General features: G+C 38.8%; 4 protein-coding genes and 1 long non-coding RNA gene across 7 annotated transcripts; 3 read left to right on the top strand and 2 right to left on the bottom strand.

Moving 5' to 3' along the window:
* Positions 1–107: 107 nt before the first annotated feature.
* On the bottom strand, positions 108–27743 carry LOC122651545 (sm-like protein LSM7). 3 transcript variants are annotated; one of them, XM_043844963.1, is made up of 6 exons: positions 27735–27743; positions 9756–9779; positions 9583–9664; positions 7329–7400; positions 2350–2402; positions 108–357 (listed from the first exon to the last, which is right to left on the bottom strand). In XM_043844963.1, the coding sequence occupies exons 2-6, from the start codon at positions 9756–9758 to the stop codon at positions 268–270; spliced, it is 300 nt and encodes a 99-aa protein (XP_043700898.1). In that variant the 5' UTR covers positions 9759–9779; positions 27735–27743; the 3' UTR covers positions 108–267. The 3 variants fall into 3 exon arrangements, with proteins under 3 accessions (XP_043700898.1, XP_043700897.1, XP_043700896.1); XM_043844962.1 differs by lacking the exon at positions 27735–27743 and adding an exon at positions 9925–10083 and having other exon boundaries at positions 7329–7394; positions 9756–9875; XM_043844961.1 differs by lacking the exon at positions 27735–27743 and adding an exon at positions 9925–10063 and having other exon boundaries at positions 9756–9875.
* On the top strand, positions 4574–5234 carry LOC122651546. The gene is made up of 2 exons (XR_006331472.1): positions 4574–4800; positions 5180–5234. It is a non-coding gene; the product is annotated as an uncharacterized LOC122651546 (long non-coding RNA).
* On the top strand, positions 11799–12962 carry LOC122651021. Its single transcript, XM_043844364.1, has 3 exons — positions 11799–11964; positions 12427–12471; positions 12588–12962. Exons 1-3 carry the CDS (start codon positions 11872–11874, stop codon positions 12960–12962), a joined length of 513 nt encoding a protein of 170 aa, XP_043700299.1. The 5' UTR covers positions 11799–11871.
* On the top strand, positions 19230–21291 carry LOC122651020 (arogenate dehydrogenase 2, chloroplastic-like). The gene is made up of 7 exons (XM_043844363.1): positions 19230–19630; positions 19751–19919; positions 20017–20184; positions 20305–20387; positions 20503–20572; positions 20677–20751; positions 20926–21291. The coding sequence occupies exons 1-7, from the start codon at positions 19230–19232 to the stop codon at positions 21232–21234; spliced, it is 1275 nt and encodes a 424-aa protein (XP_043700298.1). The 3' UTR covers positions 21235–21291.
* LOC122651019 lies at positions 24316–24879 on the bottom strand. The gene has a single exon (XM_043844362.1). It carries the CDS (start codon positions 24877–24879, stop codon positions 24316–24318), a length of 564 nt encoding a protein of 187 aa, XP_043700297.1.
* Positions 27744–27957: the final 214 nt, after the last annotated feature.

Below are 27957 nucleotides of genomic sequence, written 5' to 3'. Positions count from 1 at the left end.
ACAGAAAGCAATTTGGCAGACACAAATCAGCAGCAATTGAGGATGACAATAATGGAACATATACAGAGGCTTCAACACTTGAAGTGAACATTTCGATAAAAAAGAAATAAAATAAAAATTTTAATGCCAGAATCATTTCATTTCAGATATAATTAGTTTTCACAGCATAAAATTTTTGTATTATACCCCTCTCCCCTTTCCATTTTCCCACCTCACTCATGAACAAACATGATTTTACATACCACAATTGTTAATTTGAGGACGAACCTAAGCCCCGTCTGGCTGGATAAAAGGGTTGGCAATCTCATCTGTGCCATCAGTTGGGGATACGAGCATCACTGCAGTCCCCCTACAAACCTGCAATATAGATTAATATAATGATCAACACTAAACAAACTCTCTCTCTCTCTCTCTCTCTCTCTCTCTCTCTCCCTCTCTGTGTCATAACAACTAGTGCATCACAGTTTTCTTTCCATATTTCACTATTTCGCGGGGGGGGGGGGTTGTGGGGAGGAGGGAGAAGAAAAGAAAACCAGTTGTGTGGCCAGAGAGGTTTCTATAATTTCACATGTAAACACTATATCCATTGAATTATTTCACTCATATAGCCGTAACATGCAAATGCCCGAGATATATCAATCCATGTGATTCACGGCATGGCACTCTTCAGAACAATTCCATGCTACTGGTTGTTCATTTGCTTACAAGCTTTCAAATACAGGAAGTTGACTAGGTTTTGATCTGGTTAGTAACTGAAACTTCACCCTGAATTTTAATGAAATTTCAACTTCCAGTCCAACGGGTTGAACGAATCTTAAATCTAATCCTCTACAATTTTTCTTCCAATTTCCTCTTTACTCTCTAATTTCTATATTGCTAAAATCTTCTCTAATCTACTCCCCCCCCCTTTTTCCTTTTCTATCCCTCTTTTATTTCTTAAGAGCTCTTTCCAGATAGGAGATACTACCTATTTTAGCTTTAATTCCAGGCTCCCATAAAACCTTAGATTCTGAGAATTGTGATGGGATTGAGACCAAGGTATTCTATTTGAGGTTTTCATTTTTCAACAAAGGCTCAGAAGACAGGACTAAACTGTGTTTCCTCCGGATGAGATAATATTTGGGGGTTAATGAAAATAGACAAGGAATTGCCCAAATATGTAGAGTATCTAAGAGTAACTACTCTCTGGTCATGGAATTGTAAAGCAGACAACAGTGCCAAGAGGGTGACTGGAAAACATGTATGAAGCATTTATTTTCCTCTTTCCCATACTCTTCATCGACAATGTCATGGATTAACTATAATATAGTTATTCCTGCTAATGTCCTTCCCTCTGGTTTACTTGCTGAGAAAGCAAAAAAAGATAAGATACTACCCTTGGGAAAAAAAAAAGGAAAGAAATTGCAACTGGTGATGTTGAAGGGTTCTGTTAAATTTAGAAAGAAATGCTTATGAGATGGATAAAAAGATAGAATCTAGGGGCATTGCCCTGGGAGGGGGGATACTAATTTCTAATGAATTTACCGAGAACTAGATGGATTTCGTATGACCTATTTCGGCTGAAGTGGATTTTGTGTGAATTAAAGAGAAATAAATGAAAAGTGCATTCATTATGATGATCATATTGAACCACTTTCATATTAAAGGGCACACCCAGTGCACGAGGCTCCCGCCACTGCGGAGGCTGGGGAGGGTCATAATATACGCAGCCTTACCCCTGCTTTCGCAGAGAAGCTGTTTCCAGACTCGAACCCGAGACCATTTGGTCACAATGGAGCAACCTTTACCATTGCAGCAAGGCCCGCCCTCGAGCCACTTTCATATTCTAATACAAAAAGTGCATTCATTATGATGCTCATATTGAGAGACTTTCATATTCTAACTGATTTTTGAATTATAGGGATAATAAAAAAAATGAGTGATTGGGTGGAGCTAAGGGGAAGAAATAATTGGATTATGACATTTTCAGTAAACTGATTGTGTTGCAAAGGCAGCTGAGAAAAATAGCCAAAAATCCAACATATTATATTTATTTTTAATAAAGTAACAGAAATATTTAAGTGCAGCACCACTGATTCATTTTATCATGATGGCTTCTTTTAGTTGGCAAGCAATTGCCAAAAAGAAATAATTTCTGATTGCAGAGTAACTCAGAGATTTTCAGAACAAAGTCTATGCACCCATGAGCTTGTCAGTGACATAGGATCATTTAGATTTGCATGTCATACTTATACTGCCCTAAGCTTGCCTTCGGTTCATCAAAATTTTCAAGTAATGTGTTTCAAGCAAAATAAGTTAGATTGCTCAAAGAAAATTGATGTAAATTAGGAATATTGTGAGAGAACATACTATTAGTCCAAGACGCCGGTGCTGATCAGTAGTCTTCAGTGGATCATCTGGATCTGCACCACAAGAGCAAACAGCAATAAGATGCCAGTACATTTATTATACACGAATAGTCTGTAGGTTATGGATTTTCTAAGGATTTTATTATCCCTCTAAAAAATAAGCATAATAAATTGAATGTATTGCACACAATTCAAAGGGCGCACAATGATACAAGATTAACTCGAAAAATCTACACCATTTATGGTATATTTCGGATGGACTATCGAGCTTCTACTTCTGGAACCCAGAAGCTGTGATTTTGGATATCAATAGGGAGGAGCCAATAGGAGAGGTCATGTTGGAATAATCACCAACCCCAGCGCCAAAAGCCAAGAAGCTGGAACTTATAGGGCGGGTGGCAAAAAGGATTGCAACGCACGGAATCTTATTGGTCTCACTCTTTTGCCATCCAAAAGCCCAGCTTCTGGTACCCAGAAGCAGGATGTCGGTGAGCTATGCCAAACATGCACTTAGTGCATGCTGGGGAAAGCTTCTGGGTAGGCTTCCAGTCCAAAAAGGAAGATCCAACCACAGGACTTCGTTTGGAAAAATCAGTCACTTAGCACCAGAAGCCCGGACAGGGGGAGGTGGTCTTCCAAGCTTATCAGTATTTGGACAGTAAAGTTTCCAAACTAAGTATTTTGGTTGGATCCCTATGCGTCTTTGGAAGCTGAGCTTCTGGAACCCCAGAAGCAAAATTCGAGAAGCTTACCCAAATACACCCTTAGTAACGAACATCATTAGGTATAATGCACCCAAAGCTCATAATTTCTGATCACCACTTGGGTGGACCATGATTCGAAAATCATACTGATGAGATCAATTCAACCGTTCAATTAGTAACACGAATCTACCAAATTCATCATCCCACAAACCAGGACTGTCCAATTGGTGAACCATCCAAGTGGAGGCTCGTTGTTTGCAAGATCTACACAGATGATTCATACACTACTAGATTGACAGTGGTTCACACATTCCAATTCCTCCTCGTTTGAGAACAAAAAAGGATTAGAACATTGGAGCGTGAATAAATAAACCACCTAGAACTGTAGAAACCAGTGACTACTTCCCCCCAAGTCACTTGCAAAGTAGAGCCACGTTGGCTGATGTATGGAAATAAATTGGAAAATTAATTGGGGATTTTATCAAACATAGGGAGTTTCTATGATTCTGATACATCAGGCAGCCAATAAAGAAAACAGCAATGACCTGATTAGGGAAATTGGTCAAATAAAACGAGGCTAGTGTTTATAAATAAGGAACAAGAAAGAAAGGGATAAACTTTGGAATAAAAAGAGTTCTATTTGAGGGCTCTATTGAATCTAACGGGGATTAGACCTGCAGCTGAGAAAATAAGCAGTGTATTCAGGTCATAGGAAAAGACTACACATATGCCTTAACCACTTGAGCAAGCTCAGAAAAATTGGATTTCACAATAGGTTTTGCAGGCCCATTATAAAATGTCTTACCTGCAGGATGAACTCTAAGGTCAGTGGTGGGGAGATTTGGGGCTAGGCTAAGGTTTGGTTGAAGAAACATTTTAAGTTAGAAATAGAGAAATACTAAAAGCAGACAGATATAAACACCTAAATATCACACAATCAGAGAAACTAAAGCTCAGATAACACCTCATTCACACATGCTCAGAATTTTTCCAGAACTTTTTCCTTCAACACAACTGTAACAGAAAATCACATTAAGGGTTTTATATGAGACTAAAACAACCACACACAATTTCCGATCAGGCTCCTTAAGCTCTTCCCATTGAAAAAACTAAACTGATATATAACTCAAACTAATTCAAGTAGATCCCATCTTCAAATAAACGGCCGAACTGAACTAGACAAACCACTGTTTTAGCACTCCACAAGTCTGTTTGTCACTTAAGTCAACTTGACTCTGTAAAATTGATGGAATAAAACAATGGCAATTCTGTAATTTAGAACTGTAAAAAAAACAGAATATTTGAGGGTATTTGGTAGATAACTAGGGTCTGGGACACAAAAGGAATTAATATTTAAAGAGAATGGTTAGACTAGGCATTAACATAAAATAAGGATAGGGACAGAATTTAAGATGAAGGGGTGAGGTATTTTGGGAAAGAGGAGGCTATGGTGAGTTGGTGACAAATAATATAATGTCACCATGTCGTCTTCAACCTTCGATAAGAACAGAAAACCCAGCGGAAGAGGATTTGACTCAGACAGGAGAACTCGTCAATGGAAGCTCCAACTGGGCTGAAACTCTAGGGGAAGATAGCTATTACCTGGCCTATTTATTCCAACTGAAGGGCACCCAAAACAAAGATCAAAACATGAACTACAGTTGCTGCAACTCATGTCCAGCTATAGCAAGATGACCATCCCTGAAGTTTGGTTTGATTCTCACAATTGGGAAGGGATTAGGGGCTGAGTGGTGGAGGACCGGTTAGGAGAAGGGAGAATCCTGAGATAGGATTTTAGAGTTGCAGGGAAGGACAGAGAAGAGGGAGCACAGATGCATAACCACTCTCTTGAGCAAACCAACAATTTCAATATTCAATCTGTGTCCAACGTTGGATACATGCAGTTATATAAAGGGAAAAGCAAAGAATCCTAATTGGAATATAAAACTCTTAACTCCTAATCCAACTCTGAAACTGAAAGAAAGTTCAAACCAAATAACTAACTACTGCTTCCAAGTGCCAACCCTTGTGATTGGACCAAAAATAACGGGTTGGACCGGTTCTTGGTTTGGGCCTCCAAAGTGGGTCTTGTTTGTCTAGCCAGGCTAGAGCAACTGCATCACAGAGATTCCAGGGAGTTGGTCGCCCAGGGGAGGGCTTCCTTCAACCCAAAAACCAGGTTGAAAGGAAGGGGGAAGAGAGATCGAATACAAGTTGAAACTGGTCATAGGTGTCACTGGAAGCAGGTAAGGGAAAGAAAGAAAGAAAGAAGAAACCAGAAGGGAAAGAGAGAAATAAGAACAGTGGAAGAAAACAAAGGAAATAGGAAGGAAAAGTGAGGGCTTACCAGAGAGGAAGGGAAAAGGGAGGATGTCACATAGTGACCTTGGCTCCACACATTACTGCAACTGTAACTCACTAAACTTTTCAATCTCTAAAACTCCAATGTTGAGATTACATGTGTATATACAAGAGGAAAATAGAAACATGGTCAACTAGGAGATTAAAACTTGAACAATGAAACCATATCCTCTGTTACCCAATTTTCTAAAATAAACAAAATAAATTAAAAGATTACATTATTATCCCCTACCAACCCCATTTGGATCAGAAACCTGTTTTAGGACCGGTTCATCTCGGTTTGGGTTTCCAGATCGAGTCATATTGATTCCCGTTAAGTTGACCAACTCAAATGGCTCATTCAAGTCAAGCCACGAGTATTTAACCCTTGTGGCAATCCAACTTGGTCACGATGCCCAAAATGCTTTGCCTGTTGCCAGCCACGATGCCATGCTTAGAGGCCATGGCACCAATGGGATGAGGCACACCACCCCTCGCTCTTAAGCCTTTGGCACTTTTCCAAAAGGAGACATCGTTATGTTCTGAATCACCATTAGGCAATGGCTTCCCCTCAATGCACCAGCATGTCCTGACTTGTGCCCCCACGGTCATTAACATGCTTGTCTCCGTAGCCCACGAGCACCATCCACTAGGCACCCAAGCCATGCACATGTGCCCCTTAGGCACATGAGCCATGCACACACCCTTCCTTAGGCACACAGGCCATGAACACACCCACTCCACTAAGCACACAGGCTATGTGCATGCCCCTTCCTTAAGCGTACATCCATACCTCACAGGCACAAGGGCCACCTTCTAGGGCCTCAAGCCCCACACATGCGTGTCTCCAAAACACCATGCCATCATCTTCATATGAGCCATGCACCTGTGCAGTGTGCACCACTTCAACCTCACTTCTGGAACAATGGTCATAGTATGCCCCTTGAGCCACGCACACCCTTGTGGGCATGGGGGAGGGTCACGATAGAGCCAACACTTAGTCCGTGACATTCTGCAACTTTCCCTCACCTCTCTTCTTCTCACTGAAATCTCCAGCTAAGGGGCATAAAATGGAAAGAAAGATCTACTCTGATCCAACTCCATCTTAAATAGATTTGTATGTTCATCAGGGAAGATCTTGCCACTGAAATATCCTTCTCAAATTCAGGTTGGATCAAACATAGTTAAAATATTTGACCTAAAGAGAAGTAACGGAAATAGACTTAGACTCAACTAAAAAAAAGGCGTACCCAGTGCACGAGGCTCCCGCCACTGCAGGGTCTTGAGAGGGTCATAATGTACGCAGCCTTAGACTCAACTATGACTTATAAAATAAAATGATGACAACCCAAAACAAAGTAAGAACATCAACTAAGAAGCAATAACTAACCCCAAATAGTAATCTAATTGATTGACTAAAACTAAAATCCAAACCCAAACAAAACTACTAAACCTAATACATGAAAAATGCTCTTACTACCCAAAATTAAGAAAATAAAAAATAAACAAAACCAAGAACCAAATACAAGTGGAACTCATAAAAGCATCCTGATCCACATCAATGGAAATGGTTTTGAATCTTCTGATAATTATCCAAAAGAATCTATGAGATATTGAAGAGCTTGTATCTACAAGAATATAAATTGAGCACCTAAAAAAACCAAGAAAGAAAGTGGCAAGACAACAGTTACTCAAGAAGCGAACATATATAGATGATCATTAAAATTTCATGGATGAAAATCGTGGTTATTTGGCATTATTGGTAATTAACTGGTCGACAGAATTTTGCTTCTCAAAAGATAAAGCAAAATTACAATCAAAATTTCTTTCTCACAATGCTAGAACAGGAATCAACAACGAGACACTACGATTGCCTAACATACTTCTTGAGTGCATCTGCATATACAATACAATCAAGAAAACCTAAAATAAATACCTCTTAGGTACTCTATAGCTTCATCCAGCACGAGGTTTAGTAACTGGTCATATCCCTTCAAAGTCCCTGTCACTATAATACAAAAGAATACAAAGTCAGATTCTACATATAGGAAGAAGACTTTTGACTTTCTTTTATTTAAAACCTTATATGCAAAATTCACAAGCCATTATCCAAATATCATATCAACAAGAAGAAATTGCATTGAGAAAACCTACCATCCATTTAGTTACATTCAATGAAGAAAAAAAAAACAGAAACTTTTGACAGAAATATTATAAATCAAAACATCTTACAATTAAATAAATCAATAAACAGCAGTTTTAGGCCATCAATAATTGAATTTAAAAAAGATATTATGGGTTTCACCAAACAGAAAAGGCACATTTGAACACAAGAAAACTCGTTTTCCTAAAATTAATACACAAATGGAAAGCATTCCAGAGCTGTTCAAATATGCTACGGCAGGAGTGATAAATGGGGCAATAATCAAAGAAATAATAGAGATTTAGAAATAACATAAACAAAATTGTGGGAAATAATGAATGAATGGCTTATGACATTGATATTCACAGCCCTCTTATTTATAATAGATGGGAGAACATTCCAGAATGAGTACAAGGACAATAATACCCCTATTACAGATATACTACCCTTGAACCCAAATTACAACAAAAATTAATAAGCATAACATATAAATAGGAGACAAGATAGAGAAGTAGTGTATCCTACATCAGCTTCAGAGGGGGCTAGACAGGAATTGCACGAGTCTTTGCTCCTAGGGTGGTAATGAACCACATGAAAATCTAGACCAGATGCATCCCCATGTTGCCTGGAGCCACACCACACAAAAGGCAAAGGTTCAATACTCTCATCTGGTATTACAAGTTGTTCCAAATATAAGTCATATTTATGGAGATAGGCATCGAGAAATACGAATTCAAACCCTGTCCCTTTGAAAAAGAAATTGGGAATTGGCTCGATGCAGCTGCATTGGACTGGATGGATTGACATGATCCATTATGAAGTCCTAGTAGCAAGAATGGGAGGCCCACAAGGGGCTGGCAGCAGTCTAGGAGTAGAATGAGCTGAAAATAGACTTTGGGTAAGATAGGTTGAGCCTTTTATTTTGATGGGTAACATTGTAGCAGGCCTAATTTATAAGCTCATATTTGCGGATTTAAGTTTGAGCATGAGATTAGAGTTTGAGTTAGATTATAACACCTTAATAGCTAGATAGAGTACTGTTTTGAGTTTGTTTATTTTATTAAGACTGTGAGAGTGATTTAAGTTTGAGCATGAGATTAGAGTTTGTTTAATAACACTTTACACTCGACCAGATTTGGTGCTTGATCTGACAGTTGGCTTATGAGAAATAGAAAGAGAAAAAAAAGTGTGTCCTAGTGCACGAGGCTCCCACTACTGTAGGGTCTGGGAGGGGCAAATGTATGCAGCCTTACCCCCTGCCTTGCAGGAGAGGCTGTTTCCAAGTTTTGAACCTGCAACCAACAGGTTCCAATAGCGCAACTTAACCGTTGCGCCAAGGCTCACCCACTGCTTATGAGATATATAAAACTCCCAAATTACTTTAGTTCTGGTCATATGGATACTCGAGTTTTCTTAGATTTGATCCTGGTCCTAAAGTGTGGTTCAAGCATTATTTGCTTCTAGATTCTTTCTGGACCTCTCAACCCATCATGGCTTCCAAACAAATCCCAAACCTCATTCTCTAATTTCATATGATTAGTGAAAATAAAAATCCAAAACTCTCCTACATCAGAAAAATGCAGCTGGAAACACTACTTCGTAAAGTTCATATCGTTCCTCAAAGAAGGTAAATTTTGTCAAAAGCTTGATTTTTTATGAACTTAATATCAGTAGTCTGTTTCCATTTCCTTGACGCAATGTAAAAAACTTATGTATTATTTTTGGGACATTATCACAGCAGTAATTCATACATGTTTCGTACAAAGAGAACCCATTATTCTAGTTCTTCCAGCATCATAACTTATTTGAAATTATGCACCATAAATTTACAAGTTAAAAAAGAATTTGAGCTGGTTATCCTTCTACGCAGTAAACTCGCAATGGCATCCAAATTACCAACGATAGGTCCAAAGTTTCATCCATTAACTCCTTAGTTTCCACACTACATCCCTTTGCACACAATTGAACTAACAAAAACCTGCTTGTCTACCACCAAAAATAATTTAGAAAATACAAATAGAAAACAATCTAGGAGATTAGAGCTGACCTTGTCTTCCACCAGTTAGCTTCACTTGGACGCCCTTGTCAACAAATTTTGCCAGATCAAGTACTGTTTCTTTGCGGCCTGACTGTAACAAAATAGGGCTACTGCGTAAAATAATGGTAGGCAGTGGCATATAAAGCAAATAATCCAAATGAGGAGAGAGAGAGATAGAAGACCATGATTTTATTTTCTCTGAGTGCCTTTCGATCTTTCAGGTGGAAATTAGTAAACTGTAGGTGATCAAATACTGCTACCGCAGTGTGAACACCAACACCTGCAAGCAGAGACTCAATCAACTGTCACAGACCCAAAACGAACGGGGTAAAATCAAATAAGTCTACGAACTAAAAACAATAATAGAAACGAAATGCCTCCATTCTGTGGCAAAGAAATCATAAAACCCTAGATTCTTCAAAGGACACAAGTATAGAAACCAAACTGAGCTTTCTGCCGCACTTCAAGAACAGATGGAAAGGAAGCCTCCTCAACTTTCGATTTATCACATTAGAAGTATAAGAAAGTTGGGAGTTTACCAACAAAAAAAAACAGAGAAAGTTGGGAGAAGGTTTCCTACTACAAACTACAAAGGCAGTGTATGAAGGAATGATTTTGCGCAATGCAACCAATGAGAGGTTGGAAAATAATATCTTCCATAATGGATTTACGAGGCCCACATGGTCAAGATAAGAAAGAGAAATGTCAGTGTGTCCCACCGTTTATGACTCTATGTACAAGATTAAAATTCTTTGCAATTCCTTCATCTTGTGATGCCCAGTAGTTTGAGCTAAGAGCTCGACACATGGAAGATGCTTCATCCAACAATGTGAGTTTGATTGATCGTGTTTTTCTTTTTTCTTTTCTTCTGGGTTTGGCAATGTTGGATGTCACATCTTCCATGCGTCGAGCTCTCATGCCCAAACTGCAAGGCACCGCAAGAATAAGACACTCTAGAGGATTTTTTTTTCCTATGTACATCCCATTCACAAGGCTCCCCAAGCTATGAGTTGAAAAATATTGGTAAATTACTTTTGGGAAATTGTTCTCAGGGTGGGGTGGGCGAAATGACTATCCCACACCCTTTAAATGGTGGAAATACCACCAGTATGTGTGTTGGCATAGTCTAAGCTGCGGCATAGAGAGCATCGACCCATTGCTTTTATACAGATTTTTTATACTCTCCTCACATAATAAATAGTGGGACCAACACATTTCTTTTTCCTATCCTGACCATGTGGACCTCATGTAGGCCCGATATGAAAATTGCCATTTTATAACCCCTCATTGGTTGTAGTGTATAGATTCCTTCTTATATTGCCCATGTAGGAACTTTCTCCAAAAGTAATTTTATCACATTAAACGGGTTCTAATGGTTTCACTTCTTGTCGATTCCTTATAGGACTTTCAGTTATAGACTCACTGGGAAATCAGTCACAGAACCGTCCAATTCTATTTAGACCAAATTCAGTATAATTTTCTATTTCAATTTCGGATTGATTTCATGAAAATAGTTAACAAATAGATTTTTAGTCAAAAAACTGAAATTGTTTGGTTGTATCAATATAAAATATTCCAAGAATAAAAAAATCCACTTGGTAGTTCAATTTATGAGAATAAATTCTCTATATTTCTTTGGGAAGGATGGTGGTGATGGTGAGACCACTAGGAGAAGAAGAAGTGTGGTGTTTTTTTTTTCGACTAATGTTCTTGGTGCCGCAGCGCAACCTGTGCCCACACACATGAGCCTGCCATTCAAGGGGGCAGGGGGTCATTTTGCCCACCCCATGTGTCTGGGTGCAGCCTGCGCCCCTGATACAGAGAACATTTGGCTTTTTATTTTTAATATAAAATTATTATTTTGCCCATCAAATTAACCATGTGCTCATTAAAGAGCAAAAGTGAAATTAAATAAATGGATTCTGAAAAAACTCCTCAACTCTTTAAAATTCCTTCCACTTGATTTCTATTTCACTGAAATAAGGTGTAAAAATAAAACCAAACAATATCAATTCCAAAAAAATAAAACAAACAATATACAACTAGAAATCATGCCAAAATCAGCTCCAAGAGCCCTACTAAACGGACGGATCAGTACCAGGTTTTAGTGAGACGGTTAGGACAGCCCCAATTCCAGACCCAAATTGTCACCAAATGGTAGAAAAGAACGAGGGTAAATTGGTCATAAAGAAAAATGAAAAGCCTTATAAAATGAGGCGATGGAGGGAAGACTGAGCGTCGTCTTCCATTCACATTTCACAGTTAACATTGAGAAAGGAAGAACTTCAAAAATAAAAAATGAGAGGGAAAACGAAGATGTGGCTCGAAAACTACGAGACTTTCCTGGAAAATCGCAACGAGAACGATCTCAGCATCAATCAGCTCAATCAGGTATTACTTTTATCCTTTTCAAAATCTTCAGTACTTCAATTCTTTTCCGCCATTAAATCATAAGAAATGCATCTTTTTTTGGAATCCTGATCTCTTCAGGATAAGCTTCAATTCTTTTGCACCGATCACTGTCTTTCTATAAATTTCCTTTCGTTGTAGGGACTACGGAGATCTATCCATCTTAAAATTTTCCTCTTATTTTTCTCGAAGTTTTTCTTGCTTCGTGCTATCGTAGGTTTTAGTGAGTTTTGATTAAGATCTGATTTAGTCTCTTCTATAAAATTAGAAGCTCAATTTTCATTTCTAGTATTTGTTAGACTCTGAAAAGTAGCGATCTCTTATGGATCTGTATTTGGTTTGATAGAAATACTATATTCGGTTCTCAAAATTTCTCAGTATTCTGTACAGTGTTGCTTGAGTGTTATATCAATATAACCCGTTCAATCGTGCTTGTCCAAACAGATCATACATATGCACGGATTTGCGAAAGTACATAGACATCCCAAGGTGAGAATGGAATCGCATTTATCTTTCTCGTTGCAACTTGTTTCTCATAAATCTTGCTTCTTCTTTAGTAAGACTGAATTAATTGGTCTTTTGTTCCTCTGCGTTTAATTGTTCAGGATTTTCTCGCCAATTCGATCAGCACAATCAATCTGCTGGTACCTTTTCGATCGACACTGGAAATGAAAGACACGATTTCACCTTGTGCTTTCCACAAGACCGAGGAGGTGATGAAAGATCTCTGCACCCTGGATTGGCAGGAATGTACAGTTCAGTCTGTGGAAACATTGAGTTCAGGGAAAGGGAAACATGCATTAATCCTCGATCAACGCACGAATTGTACCTCTTCTACTGTTCGTGAAATCGTCGGAAAACCGGAAGTTCGAAAGAAGCGGAAAGTCATGAATGTGATCACTGGGGAAAAATCTCTTGCTCTTCTTGCTCTTGCTGCTACTCCATCTTTCGCTCCTCATATACCTCGGAGGTCGTGTTAAATCAAGAAACATTCAGATTTCAGACGGAAGGAGGAGACAAACTGAGAGTATTTCTGTTCTTTCATTAAATACGGTTATTTTTCTTTGATTTTTCCCACTTTTTCAGTCTTCTAACTTGGCGGGAGAATTGAAACTAATTCTGTTGGACATAGAAATCCATATTTGGTTTTGGTTTGCGGCTCGTATGCAGAACTGTGATCTACACAGTGGGGTAGTACCGTCGTACGTAGTTGTTACTCACTAAACAAAAGCGTTAAGGCGGCTTTGTAATCCATGGAATCTACCGCATAATACATCAGGAAGCAATATATCAGTTTTTTACTGTTTGGAGTCTGTTGGCCTTTCAGTAATCGTCTTTAGATGTTCTTGCTCGGATCTGTATTAACACTTGAAACCTATTTAAAGGGGGGATTGCGGGAGAATCGTAAGAACATTTAACAACATTGTTTTATTGAGATTTAATTGAATATTCTTTTAACCTTGGGGCTTTACAGTGGTGTGAGAGATCGATCTTGAGCTTTAGCTTACAATTTACCTTCCTAGAGATATATTTTTTCTTCTCTCAATTGAAAGTGTTGTAATTTCCTTTCACAAGAAAATTAACGAAGGTGACATTGTCGGATTTTGGTGTGAGGCTAGGAAAACACCTTTGATTTGTAGAAGCTTTGCAAAAACCTATAATGTTAAGGTTAGACCGCTTTCCTGGAAAGCAATTGAGATGGTGGAAATCCAAGTGCTTAAGAAGCCTTGGTAATGGATGCAGGGAGTTGTCCGAACCACTATAAGCAATAGACTAGGGTTGCAACAGGGTCGGGTTGGGCCGGACTTTATATAACCCTAGCCCAACCCTAAGGCCCTTTAGCTCAGCCCAGGCCCGACTCAACCTTGACTCAGGGCCAGAAAAATCCAACCCTGACCCGCCCTCAGGGTCGGGCTGAGATGACCTTGATTGGCCTTGATCATGGGGAGGGAAGGAAATGCATGAGCTGAACTGGGTCGGGGAGAAAATTATCAATTTTACGTAAAATAAAATGTATTATATCACTTATTGTCTTCATATATAATATATTATATAATAAAAATGAGGGTGACATTTAAAGTTTATGATATATATATATATATATATTATATCAATATATATTTTAGAGTAACTTAAAACGCCCGAGGTCTCAACCCTAGCCCAACCCAATCTTGACTCAGGGCCAGAAATTTCAAGTCTTGACCCGCCCTTAGGGCCAAATATCTCAGCCCAGGCTTTGTTCGGGCTCAGGACAGGTTCAGGCCGACAGAGCCAAAATTGCACCCCTATAATAGACACCTTATTTTGTCACATAGAGGAATGATAGGCGAGATGAACAATTACTGTCGAGCAGTGGGAAAAGTCCAATTTATGGCCTAATTAAGAGACCTTTATGAATCTTAAAATCATTTGGAATCCTGCTTAGAAGGTTGGCCGGGTCAATAGAATGATTAATGACCTTGGATGATCTTTAAACGTCTCACACCTGTTTTTGACCATTGATCGTTAACTCATTAATTATCATCCAAAACCAACAATTTTAAGTGAAATTTGATTCTTTACGAAGCTAAGAGGTCGATAAATCTCCCAACACTGTGAAAAAAAAACCTTTACCCCATGTCCAAAACAACATTTAGAGAGTGCAAGAGACCCCTTCTGCAGAGCGTTTTGGAATAGTATTCTCTCTATGTTGATTTTTGCTCTTTAACATTTGCCCAACGAACTCTCCACCAAAGTTTTGGTTTTTGTTTCAACTAGATATGTTTCTCTACCTTCTTTTATCGTTTGAACATTAATTAGTTGATTTGAGTTTATTGGCTGGTCTTGGTATCAAAGTATATAGCCACTACCTCACTAGACAATGGCGGTATTCTTTTTATTATTTTTTTTATTTTAATTTAATCCAAGTTTTGCATGGATTTTAACCATGATTTCATAGCATTGACAATTTAATAATCTTAGTTAGGATTTAATTTGGTCTTGTAAAAGTCTTCTTTCCTTCATTATTTCGTTAGTGTAGATTGAGTTCTTGTGGCTTCGATTTGTCATTTTCATCATATTTTATGTTCCCTATTGTTCGAATTTTCTTTGATTTAATTTCACTACACCTCTCTCTCTTAATTGATTTATATGATTTTCATGTTCTCTTCATGGTTTAATCCCTTGGCTTTTATGTTTTTAGTCATGTTATACCCTTTTGATCATTTTAGGAGTAACATTTTGATATACTACACTTGGGGTTTAACTTTAATCAATATTCACGCATGTTCATCATAGGTAGATCTAAGTAAGAATGATTTTAGTAGATGTTTAAAGTTAATAACAATAGATTATGTTTGCTCTCATAGATATTTTTCATGTAGAGGTATGTTCTCTCTTTCCTCTGTTAAATATTTGTCATTTCAATCATCATGGCTTTGTGTTTTATTTTCCTATATTATATGGATTTTAATGTAATGCATACGTTTACAGTTAGAGTGTTTATTATCCAATAAAAATACTTAATAGATAGGGAAACCAGTTTAGGTGGGTGGAACAGAGTTCATACCCATCCTCATGGTTTGACTAATCTCCATTGGATTTATATTGGGAGTCATGTTCATAGTTCCTAGACCTTAATGTACGTGACAACTCTGAAGAACCGTAAAAATTTACTATTCTCACAACCTACTAGAAAGAATCTCTTGATGGCTCTTAGGTATCTGTTATATGGTAATTTAGATGGAATAACCCAAAATTTGTGAGTAGGTAGATTCTAAGTTCTCCTACTGATTATTAAGTTTCTTCTTAAATGGAATTTATCATATGGCAAAAATAAAGTACTGAAAAATTAGAACTACCAAGAGGATGCATGGATCACCGAGGGTTCATGACATATGTGAGCAGGGTATGTCATTACACAGGAACGTTTACGATTGAGGGTATGCATAAAATTGATGCGTTACCAAAATAAAATAAAAAAACCAACTCACACCATTTTTTGGAGTTCTAGTCAATATTACTATATCACCCTTCCATGTAGCACAAATGAAAAATGCCATGCAGACCACTAGATAAAATCTTTTCTCAAGATGTATATCTGGTCTGAAGTATGAACAAGATTTGGGCCATAATTTTTGTTTTCCTCTAATATGTAAACTCTTTTCCGAATAAACTATAATTCATAATCCACACCAATCAGACAACAAACCGTATCAGATTAGAATTTATATTATAAAATCGTTGGTTCCCTGTTTAATGCATGTACAATAATTGATCCACGCTACACCGCGGGATGATCTAATCAGTTTTATAAGTTAAAACATGATCCAACCAAGACAGACAGCGAGCAAAGATCGGGGAGATTTGGATTCGGATATGGATATGGCTATTGTAATTGGCTGGGAAAATGGCATGGACCCATGGAGGTGACCAACTAATTAATCAATACAATTTCTAACAACCAACCAACATGTACAAAATATAAATTTTCAGGTGACAAAATGAGTGTCAATTAAGTGGTAATATGTTGTCAATCAGAGAGCCCACGTGCATTCTTCGTCCTGAAGAGAAGAAGAGTTGGGCTGGGCTCACGATGACGTACGTGGATATACGAGAATGGCTTACAATCGTTCTGATGGAATCTACTCTATATATATGGGTCCTGATTGGATTCAATCTGAATGGCTGTGAGCCATATGTTCACGTACTCTTAGCTCGAAGAGTAGAGGTTTCTCTCAAGTCTCACCCTTCCCCACTAGGTCCCACCAATTGTAATGATCGAATTATACAAAAACGGACAACTCTTGCATCATTGGAATTTATTAAAAAAAAAAAAAATCCTATTACGCTGGGGGATCGCTCCTATGTAGTTTGGGGTTGAGCGGTCATCGTACTGCGCTCAACGCCTAGGCATCACATCAGATTACTCATTCATCGAATGATTGATAGAGAAGCTTAATTCAAAATTCAAAATGATTGGAACTCATAAAACAAAATACATGATAGTAAAACAACCCAACGCTTCTTGACTCACTACCCAAAATGTAGTTGATAAAAGGGGGGGGGGTCAATACGAGAGTACTTGTTTATTGCAATTTCTTAATAAAAGAAACATCGATGATCGATCTGTTCTTAGGCTCCATTTCCATATGTCCATTATTCAAAGAAACTTTGAAAAACCTTTACGGTAGGTAATTAGGGTTGCTTCTGTGTAGCCTATAAAGCAGATGTCATATTTTAAATGAGGCTCAGCTCACAAGTTGAAATTAAGCTTTTTCTTCTTAAAGACTTATACAGGATATGGTATGTTTTTATATATATATATATATATGAATCGGATGGTTGCAGATGGTTAACCTAATAATATGCATGGCTTCATAATCTTATTATATATATGTGCAATGGATTGTATTGATGTTTTTCTCAATTTTGCTTACTATCAAGATATTGAATTCTCAAGCGACATCCAAAACCTTGTCAATTCCTATACAAAATGTTCATGGCCCATGGATAAATGTGAAAGGGAGAACCACCAAACCCAGCACTTGTATGAATGCTTAGAACCTTTTTTCTGGTTGCATAATAAAATTTTCCAAAATTGGGATCAAACCGGGTAAATCGGTCTAAACCGAATTGAGGCTTTATTGAGCAGGTTCAAATTGGGGTAGTACGACCTCAAAACGAACCGAAACACACCACAAACTAAAAGAATCCGACACCAATAAAAAAACTGGATCAAAACCCGAACTTAAACCGATCTACCCTAGATAAGAAATCGAAATATCTTGTAATCCAAACGGGGCTAAAACCGAAGCCAACCCAAAACCAAACTTTCCTTATTGATTTGATTTCAGATTTACCATTCTCACACTGAAACTAACTCAACCGAAACTGAAACTGAACCGAACCGACCAATTGACACTCCTACATTATAGATTCCAAAAGAAGTTATTGTATTGAAAGTGTTAAAGTGTTTGTAACTTCGTGCCATGTCTAGGACATGGAAGGGTACTTTCGTAAATCCATTGAAAAGATATGAACGCGACAGCATGATTGTGTTAGAAAAAAGTCAAAATTCATAAACCCATACATATCATACCATCCAGTTTCCACACGATCATAGCGTGTCACATTATCTCTCATTCTCAAGTATCCCACGAGGAACCCGTTAGCTAGCGTGAGTGTGAGAGATTCTCATTCCCGAATCCCGACTCTTTAATAGGTTTTTTTTTTTTTTTTTTTTTGATAAAAGACTCTTTAATAGGTCGTTTACGTAATAAAGTAATTAGTATACGACTCCGAATTTATTACCATTCTATATATTTTAAATGGAAATTTTCATGTATCTCCCTTGAGGTATCAGGTAATTACAAAAACATTCTTAAATTTTGAAAAATTTTGCGTGCCTTCTGAGGTTTTAAAAGTTAACATATGCTCCCATTTTGGTACTAACAGTGTTAAAATCAAAAGGTAAAATGATAAAAATACCTTTACAAGAAAAAAAGTGTAACTCATCCTCCCCAAAATGTTTAGGAATTTTTTTTTTTTTTTTTTTCAATTTACAATTCACTTACATCTTGTTCTGACAATTCACTTACATCTTGTTCTGAGTATTGTGTACTTTCACGTAATGAAATAAGGAATAATATCTCACCAACAGTTTCTTGGAAATATAATTTCGACTCATCTTCCTTTTTTTCAAACCCTAATGCAAGTTTTTTTTTTCTTTTCTTGCAAAGACATTTTTGTTTACCCCTTGATTTTAATACTGTTAGTCTTAAGCTAACGGACTAAGGGCATGTGCTAATTTTTAAGAACCTCATAGAGGCACGGGAGTTTCCCAAATCTTAAGAGTGATTTTGTAATTACGTGATACCTGAGAGAAGGTACTTAGGTACGTGAAAATTTTCCTATTTAAAAAAGATCATTTCTTTCGAAAAATATATAACCATGTTCTTCAGATTCGCAAAATAATAACTCTTGGGTGACACAACACACATGCATATTATGCCTTCAAATGTTTTTCTTTTGTTATCCTCTAAAACGTGTTTCCTAAATTTTACTTATAAAAAGATAAACCGCAAATCAACAATGGCCATAGAGTGGAAAAGGGCATCTTAGTCAATACGGACAAATCTCCTCTTGTATAAATAGCTTTCTGATCTGATCACACCGGTCACAGGCCACAACTCACACAACACAACACACACAAAGCGTCTCTGACTCTCGACTCGAAGGCTAAGCCACAACCAGAAGGGGCGGCGGAAATGGCATCAGCAGCGGCAGTGGTGACGGTGTCTTCTCCCCTCACCTGCCACAACAAAGCCCAAACGCGGGCAATCTTGCCTCAGAGCTCTGCCTCAAACTCCACCACCTTTACTAACTCTTCCATTAGATCTAGTATCTGTAAATTTAGCAAACTTAGGCTACAAAGCGTCCTAGTGAAACGAACCCACGTCTTGAATCAGGTCCGTTGTCCTTCTGATTCGTGCCTGGGCTCGGATTCTCCAACCGTTGATTCTCTTCCTCTGAGGATTGGAATCATTGGGTTCGGGAACTTCGGGCAGTTCATCTCCAAGGCCTTCAAGCGACAGGGCCACATTGTCTTGGCCACCTCTCGCTCCGACTACTCCGAATACTGTCAGCATAACGGGATCGAGTTCTACAGGTGAGTTTCCCAAGTACTATCATGTGCTTCTCGCTGCACGGGATTAAGTTGTTTCGTGATTCCCTTGTTTCTTTTTCAATATATATATATTTTTTTAATGAGATCGTGTGGGTCCAACAGAAACATCGACGCCTTATGTGAAGAGCAACCGGACGTGATACTGGTGTGCAGCTCTATCTTGTCGACGGAGACGGTGCTGCGTGGCATTCCTCTGCACAAGCTGAGGTCCGACACCATTTTCGCCGACGTCTTATCGGTCAAACAGTTCCCCAGAAACCTATTCCTGGAGGTAAGATAGATCTTAACGATTCTCTATCAATGGCTTGATTTTGTTGGAATCACGAAAATAAAAATGTGAATGAGTTACATGGAGTGGTGGCTCTCAGGTACTCCCCTCGGAATTTGGTATTGTCTGTACTCACCCAATGTTTGGACCGGAGAGTGGAAAACACGGTTGGGCCGGATTACCGTTTGTTTACGACAAGGTCCGGATGGCCCAAAGCACGGTTCAGGAACAGAAATGCGCGCAGTTCTTGAGCATCTTTGAACAGGAGGTTAGTTCAAGACAAACATAGACCTGGTGGTTCAATCCGGATTTGTATGGGCTTACTGAACCGGTCCATAGATTGATTTGGTTGGTTTTATATTTTTTCATTTTCGTTTTTCTCTCTCAGGGTTGCACAATGGTGGAGATGTCGTGCGAAGAGCACGACCGGCATGCCGCGGGCAGCCAATTTATCACACACACCATTGGAAGGTAAGAGAACCTCTCTCTTAAATTTGGATCATTTTTAAAAGTTTAAGAAACTAATGCTAATTTAAATGCATGATTTGTTTTGTTTAATAATAATAATAGTAATAATAATGTGCAGGATCTTGTCACATCTAAACTTGGAGTCCACACCCATTAATACCAAGGGCTACGAGACTCTCCTGCAACTGGTAAATTATTTTTTCTTCTTCTTCTTCTGCTGCTTCAGGGCAAGCAATAATTCCTAGTAATTAATTAATCAAGAAATTTAATTCGTGTTTATCTGCTTTTGCAGACTGAAAATACGGTCAGTGACAGCTTTGATCTATACTATGGACTGTTTATGTACAACGTGAATGCCACAGAACAGGCAAGTGTCTTGCATGCATTTTTTTGTTTTCTTCTTTTTATTCGATAGAAGAAAAGTAAATGTCCAGCTGGCTGGGTAAATTAATATTCCCTCAATATTCGAAGGGAGTATATGTTGAATCTTAGCCATTGGATTGTGACCTAATGGATATCATCCGATGGGAATCAAATGCAGATCGAGAATCTGGATAGAGCATTCGAGACGGTGAAACAGAAACTATTCGGGAGACTCCATGATATACTGAGGAAACAGATCGTAGAGAGGGTCCCATTACAAGGGACCTCCTCATCATCATCATCAACAACAACAAGGGAACAGATGAAGAAGAAGAACAGTAATAAAGCAACTTACTTCTTACCGAGCAGCCAACAGATGAAGGACTTATCCTCCTTTGCCATGACTCCTCTTCCACGAGGTAACAACGATGAGGATGTCAACGTAGCTGCTTCACACACTAACGAACCTAGTTTGGTCCCACGCTAGAGAAATAAATCTGGATCGTTCGTTCGTCGAAGAGTTGAAAACAATCGTGGCCCATCCATCATCCCATTTTGCCAACCACGTACTGTTTAACATGATCCTAATTATGTAATTGTATTTGTAATAAGAATTGTTCAATTGTTATTTTTTTCTTGTAGATAAAGAAGTGGCATAAATTCGGGATTTGGGGTGTTAGTGGCATAAATTGGGAATGGGTGTGAAGAGGAGAATCGTAATCCCTGATGGGGAAAATTATCTCCTGCAATTTCTTGTCCGGTTCAATTCCATAGTGCCTGTAATAAGAGGGAGTGGACTCCACCCGGGTAGAGTGTACGAGCAAGGGTGAAATGGTCATCGTGTCCCCTTGTTAGGGGCACTAGGAGAACTAGATCGGGTAGGGAATTGCAGGGGATGAAGATCCGAGGCGTAGAGATGTAAACGGATCGAATTCAATCGGATAGTGGCATTATCATCTTCGTATCTGATTATATTCAGACAGATTTGGATAAAATCCTATCGATTTTCGGATGGATTCGGATAGTTTCCGAATAGTATTTTTTGAATATGAATTCTCTTAAATGGATATGAACACGGGTCGAATACGAATTTTCAACTATCCGTTGACATCTTTACCGTTTTTATGATAAGGGTTAGGGTTGAGAATTGAGAGTTCAACAACTACCCTTTCTTCTACTCTTCTTAATCTTTGATTTTCTCACATAAATATGTGATTCCATATATCACATTGCATAAAACAATATATATAAACCAATAAAAAATATTTAAAAAAAAATCACATTATCTTAGCTTATAAAATTAAAAAATAAGATAACAAAATCCAATGAGATAACTTAAAAGGATAGATGGACACATAGATATATTTTAAATATTTTATTACCGTTGAATTGCTAAACTAATCGAAATATAATTGATCAAATAAGGGGATTAACATATTCGTATCCAATTAATTTTAGACAGCTTCAAATTCTCCTAAACGGATATGAACGTAAATCAAATACAGATTTTCAAATATCCATTGATATCCTTACCGAGCGCCATACTTAGTGGATCTGATTCGGATCGGCTCTTTAATGGACCCCACAAGTAGCAAACCATTGGCCGAAAGAGGAAATTTCTGTTCACCTAATACTCTCTGCCTGTCCGCAGCATATTTGGTTTTGGCTTTTGATTTGCTTTGCTTGTGTTAAATGCCAGATGTGGGGTTTCTGCTCGGAAGTTGTTAAGTAATACTCATTAATAAAGGGGATTGTTGGCGTTCGGTTTTAGCTTTTGCTTGTGCGTGCTACAGCTGTGTCACAGGGGTGATGATCGAGCTCTGATAAATAACGTAATGGGGTTGTGCTCGAGATTCATTGCATTTCATGGGGCCACGACTCAAAATCTAAAGGGGAAAAAAAATCTTTTCTCAGCAAAGCAAGCTGCGTGTTAGCATCGTGGATATAGGGATCGGTATCAGATTAGCGGAATCGTCCACTCCCGGCAGGCCCTACTTCTGGTTAACGTCTCTCTTAAGATCTGTTTAGTTGGGCAAAGAGGTTGCTTCATATCAATATCGGTGGCTATATTTATATCAGCCATCACAGGGCTTTGTTTCAACTCGAAGGGCGGGCTTGGGTTGGAATTTTTCAGTTCCGAGTCTGGGCTGGGCCGAGCTTGGGCTGAGCCCAATCTAGTCCAATCCTATGTATAATGTGTACAATAACTTATGGGTAAAAAAACGCTATCTGGCTGCAGTGCAGTACGTTGTCTCTGCACCGAGACACAAGGACGCAAAGAATGATTGTCATGCCCCCATGGAAAAGCAAAAATGTTCGAAGGCATGACAGTCATTCCACAGGCCCCTATGTCTGGATGCAGAGGCTATGCTCCAAATGTGCCTAGGTAGCGTTCTCTTTACCTACTAATAATATATGGAAAAATGGTGGGCACATTGCGAAAGTGCCCACCATGATCCATGAAAGAAAATACTCACACAGAAAAATCGATGTGCATTATTTGTTGACATGTTCTCTAAGACTTTGTTTGGTTGGATAGAAAAGAAAAGAAAATGAAAAGAAAAAGAATTTTAATAAAAATAAAAATAAATTACTTGGATACCCCCTGTACTATGGCCCGATTGCTTGACACCCTTAAAGTTTGAAACTACTACTTGAAGCCCCATAAAACCTGATGGTGTTAGTCTGCTATTAGTCCTTTCTGTTTTGCTTTTCTTCATAGAAAAAAATGAAAATCCCATAAAATCAAAATTGAAAAACTAAAACTTCTGTGTGAGGTGCGTTCAATGTTCATGCCTGGTCTGATACTCTGACTAGAAGTGAAGTAAACAAAATTCTCACTGTTGAACCAAAATATATAAACAAATAAAATTCTCATTGGAAAAGCAAAGTAAAATGAAAAGGAATTAGGAAAAGAAAACCGTTCACTGATATGCAGGTCACACTACAGGAACAGAGCACAGAGGACTTTAGAAAGGTTTACAACATGATTCTGGGAATAGAATTTAAGGATGTAACAGACAAACGTTGATGGATGACCCTGGTAGAATAAGACAAGGTTTAATCAAAAGAAGGTTATAACTTCTCAATTCACCACGTAATATATAAAAAGATCAAGGGCAAGAGAATGTTGTATGGGCCTTTAGAGCCTGCGTGTGCGTTGGTCAATGGAAGTGCTTGCACAAGCATTGACCTAGGCGGGATTTCCACCTTTCCATGGAGACAAGGTGGTACTGTGTCTAGGCGTAGGAGCCACATTGGCCAAGCAACCAGGTACCGTTCTTTTTCCCTAAGAACATTTTGTTTAAAATTTTTTATGGAGAGGGTTGGCCACGTCGCTGGCTTTCCTGGAGCTAGCGGTGGTGGCCAATGGAGAGGCTAGGATGGGGAGGGCAGGGGTGGGAGAGAAACAGATAGACACATCGCCGGCATGCCCAACCTTTATCCATTTTTTATTGAGGAACCTTCTTTTTTGTGTGTTAAAAAGTATGAATTTATTAGGATAAAACATGCAAGCTCATGGCGGGGAGTATGAACACATCTCATGCAACCATGGAGTGGAAATGGGTCAATCAGTCGTGCATGTTAACGACAGTGCCCTCCTAGCCAAGGAGTCAGCCACGCTGTTAATCTCCCATTGAATACAAGTAAAACTACAAGATACAAAGAAAGAAGATAAATGTATGATATCTTCAACAATCGCCCGAATGTGCAAGGGAGAAGTTCCACCGCCACTTGTAACATACGTAACCAGATTCAGATTATCTGTCTCAATCATGACATGAGTATAATCATTTGAGATCAACTCCAACATCGCCATCCGAACTGCAATAGTCTCACCAACCAATAAATCTGAAAAGAATATTGGACTTGAGAAGGCAAATAAAGGCGTACCACAGTGATCTCTGCAAATATATCCAACTCCAGATTTGTTTGTAACTGAGGATAAACTAGCATCACTGTTACATTTAACGTAATCAACATGGGGTGCTATCCATTGGTGTGACACTAGATGTGTCGATATAGTATTAGATGAACCAGTAGCAGTTTGAACAGACATGTACTCCTGGAACTCCTTCTCTGCATCAGCAATAACTTCATTGGGATGCCAAACCTTTCGTCCAAACACCATATCATTACGTGATTACCATAAAAACCAGCAAATAAAACTGGAAAGGGTTATCAATGATCTGCACTCCTTTTTCCCCCTTGTGGAAAAAGATTTCCAACCTGAAATCCAATCAGAAATCGAAAGATGACAAATGGTTGGCGAGATAGAACCCAGAGGACATCCAAACCATACCACTCTGGCATAAGGACAACCCAAGAGAATATGTGAGATAGTTTCTCGATCACCACATCGACCACATAGTGGATCAACATTTACATTACGACTTGCAAGAGCATCTCCAGTTGCTAGGCCAGAGGCACAAGCCCTCCATAAAAACCATTGTATCTTGGGCATGGTTCTACAACTCCAAATGATTTTCCAAACACTTGAGTCTATTGAACTCCAAGAATGTAATCTGGAAGAAGTTGCACCCAATAAACGATTATCATACTCCTTATTAGAGAGGAGATGATAGGCACTTCGTACTGAAAAAACACCATTCTTACTCCCCATCCATTCCAATTTGTCCATTTGAGGAAAGATAGATCGATTAATCTTCAAGATCGCACAAATTTTAGCATCATTAAAATAGGTTTGTAGCAGATCATAGCGCCAAGTTCTATTAGTGTGATCAATAAGATCAAAAACCTTCGAAGGTCATGATAAATCTGTTGGAGTTGTAGAGACTTTGTAATCCTTCAATGTTGGCACCCAAGCATCATGCCAAATATCAGTATTGGCACTGTCACCAACCCTCCAACATAGACCAGCACACAAGACCCGCTTCCCCTCCATAATGTTTCTCCATCCCCAACTTGGACGATGACTAGTTGAGGCCCTCAAAAAATCAGTATGAGGAAAGTAGATAGCCTTTAAAAAATGAAACAAAACACTACTGGGATCACACCATAAGCGCCATGCAGTCTTTGATAGTAAAGCACTATTGTGAAGTGTCACGAAAACCCAAATCACCATTCTCCTTTGATAAACATAATGTAGGATTAAGCGCTTGCCAATCCCCCAAAAGACGCCTTGTGAGGGAAGGTGCAACTTTAATTCCTTATTGTACACTAGCCAGCGCGCATCGCTCCCTCGCCTCAGCCGGGATCTGGGCAGGGCACCTCGCCTCAGCCGGGATCTGGGCAGGGCATTTTGGGTCACTCCCAACAATTCTCCCCCCCAAATGCACGCCCAATAACAGAGCACCCATGGCACCGGGGAGACTCGAACTCGCGACCACCTGCTCTGATACCAATTGTAGGATTAAGCGCTTGCCAATCCCCCAAAAGACGCATTGTGAGGGAATGGGCAACTTTAATTCCTTATTGCACACTAGCCAACGCGCATCACTCCCTCGCCCGAGCTAGGATCTGGACAGGGCATTTTGGATCACTCCCCACACATAGTCGCTTCTAAGATATCCAATATAATTTAGACCGTCCATCAATATCACCCCAGAAAAAATTGGATGCCATTTATTGAGGAACCTTCTCAAGGCTATGAAACTCGCCCAAATAATTTTTAATGTAAATTAAGGACTCTAATGTGTAAAATGTTGTCACGTGGGCTACATGTGGTCCCTATATGGATGATACAATTTTCTACCTCATATTCGTGTATCGTGCAGAATCCTTCCTATGTACACTGCCCTAATAGAAAACCCTCCTCATTCCCAAAATACAATTGCTTTATAAAAATCTCTTCATAAAATCATGCTTACTTATTCAACTACTGCAACCACCGGCAATCTATTGCCAAAAAAAAAAAAACCACCGGCAATCGCACCACATCTCTGTGAGATCTTTAAAATATCAACAACCACCACCACCATCCACACGTGAGTTTTTTAAAACATCAATAACTACTACCACCAACGGCAAATGCTAGCAGTAAAGCAGCGTTTGGTTTAGTTTTTTTTTTCTCTCCATTCCTCATTTTCTAATTTTCATTTATAAAATAAAAATTTTCAATAAAGTCTTGAAAATGTAAAAACCCTGTTTGGTTATTATTGTTGTTGTTATTATGCTGTAAGGTGGATTTCAATTCAGACAAAAAAGAAAAGAAAAAAGTGGAGTTCAATTTAAAAATGGATCTGTCCCATCATTCACACCTGCAAAAGCCCTCATTAAAGGGGATCACTATAATGGACCATGAAGCTTCACATTATAATATCAATATTTGGCTTGCATAAGCACATCCAACAAAACTAATTATGAAAGAAATATAATATACCTTGAAGCTTCACACTATAATATCAATGCTCTAATGGCTAACGGCGAACACATTAATTTATGCTGCACTGGTCTCTCGGATTTGGGTCCTCTATAGTGCGACTTGAGTTTAACACACCATCCTTTGGCCTGCAGTGCTCGAACATGCAGCCCAACATACAGATGGGGTGTTGGGCTACATGCCCAAACATTATGGGCCATTAAATGTACACTACACTCCCTGTCGCGCTATCGAGGAACACAACGCCTGATCTCTCTCTCTCTCTCCCTCTCTCCTGTGGTGGAGGATGAAGAGAAGCCTGTCTAGTGCTCTCATGGCTTCCACCTTAGAAACTCGACAATCTCTATGTGACATTACCTTTGAAAATATATATTTTTTTTAAATCCTAAAAGCATTTTTAGCCTTTAATTTACCAAAAGTATAGAGAAATTATATTCAAAAGCCCTTCCAAATCGAAAAAGAGAAATTATTAAAATGTAAGAACATGTTTTGTGTCCAGTAGCTCCCTGCACCAGCAACGAGACCAATGGAAACACACATGAAAGCATCAACAAGGGAAGCGTTCCCCCTTTCATGGGAGGCAGAACGATCATTTCATCCACGTGTCTAAGAGCAACGGACACAGACAAGGTTTTTAGTTCCACATTTTGATACTTCAGTGAGAAAATAGTCTTGAAAGCAACACAATTTATGGTGATCACATTCACTAGTACGAAACTGATTAATATTTGAGGGTACCAGCCACATCCAGTGGGTGTGGGTTCTTTTTAGGGGGGGTGTGTGTGGGGGGGGCGGGGGGGCGGGGGGACAATATCCAGAGCACAACAAATAATAGTATTTGTGCCATAAGTATAGAATTTGGATAGG

Source organism: Telopea speciosissima, chromosome 2, assembly GCF_018873765.1.
Source record: "Telopea speciosissima isolate NSW1024214 ecotype Mountain lineage chromosome 2, Tspe_v1, whole genome shotgun sequence".
Lineage (NCBI taxonomy): Eukaryota > Viridiplantae > Streptophyta > Magnoliopsida > Proteales > Proteaceae > Telopea > Telopea speciosissima.
This window is presented reverse-complemented; position numbering and strand designations above follow the sequence as displayed.

Coding starts and splice junctions, on each gene's coding strand:
- LOC122651019 (XM_043844362.1), bottom strand. CDS start 24,879: ATGGTGTTTGGACGAAAGGTTTGGCATCCCAATGAAGTTATTGCTGAT.
- LOC122651020 (XM_043844363.1), top strand. CDS start 19,230: ATGGCATCAGCAGCGGCAGTGGTGACGGTGTCTTCTCCCCTCACCTGC. Junction 19,631..19,750: donor AACGGGATCGAGTTCTACAG/GTGAGTTTCCCA, acceptor TGGGTCCAACAG/AAACATCGACGCCTTATGTG. Junction 20,573..20,676: donor ACGAGACTCTCCTGCAACTG/GTAAATTATTTT, acceptor CTGCTTTTGCAG/ACTGAAAATACGGTCAGTGA.
- LOC122651021 (XM_043844364.1), top strand. CDS start 11,872: ATGAGAGGGAAAACGAAGATGTGGCTCGAAAACTACGAGACTTTCCTG. Junction 11,965..12,426: donor GCATCAATCAGCTCAATCAG/GTATTACTTTTA, acceptor TTGTCCAAACAG/ATCATACATATGCACGGATT. Junction 12,472..12,587: donor AAGTACATAGACATCCCAAG/GTGAGAATGGAA, acceptor TTAATTGTTCAG/GATTTTCTCGCCAATTCGAT.
- LOC122651545 (XM_043844961.1), bottom strand. CDS start 9,975: ATGATTTCTTTGCCACAGAATGGAGGCATTTCGTTTCTATTATTGTTT. Junction 7,401..9,582: donor GCTAACTGGTGGAAGACAAG/GTCAGCTCTAAT, acceptor TTTGTATTATAG/TGACAGGGACTTTGAAGGGA. Junction 358..2,349: donor ACCGGCGTCTTGGACTAATA/GTATGTTCTCTC, acceptor TCTATATTGCAG/GTTTGTAGGGGGACTGCAGT.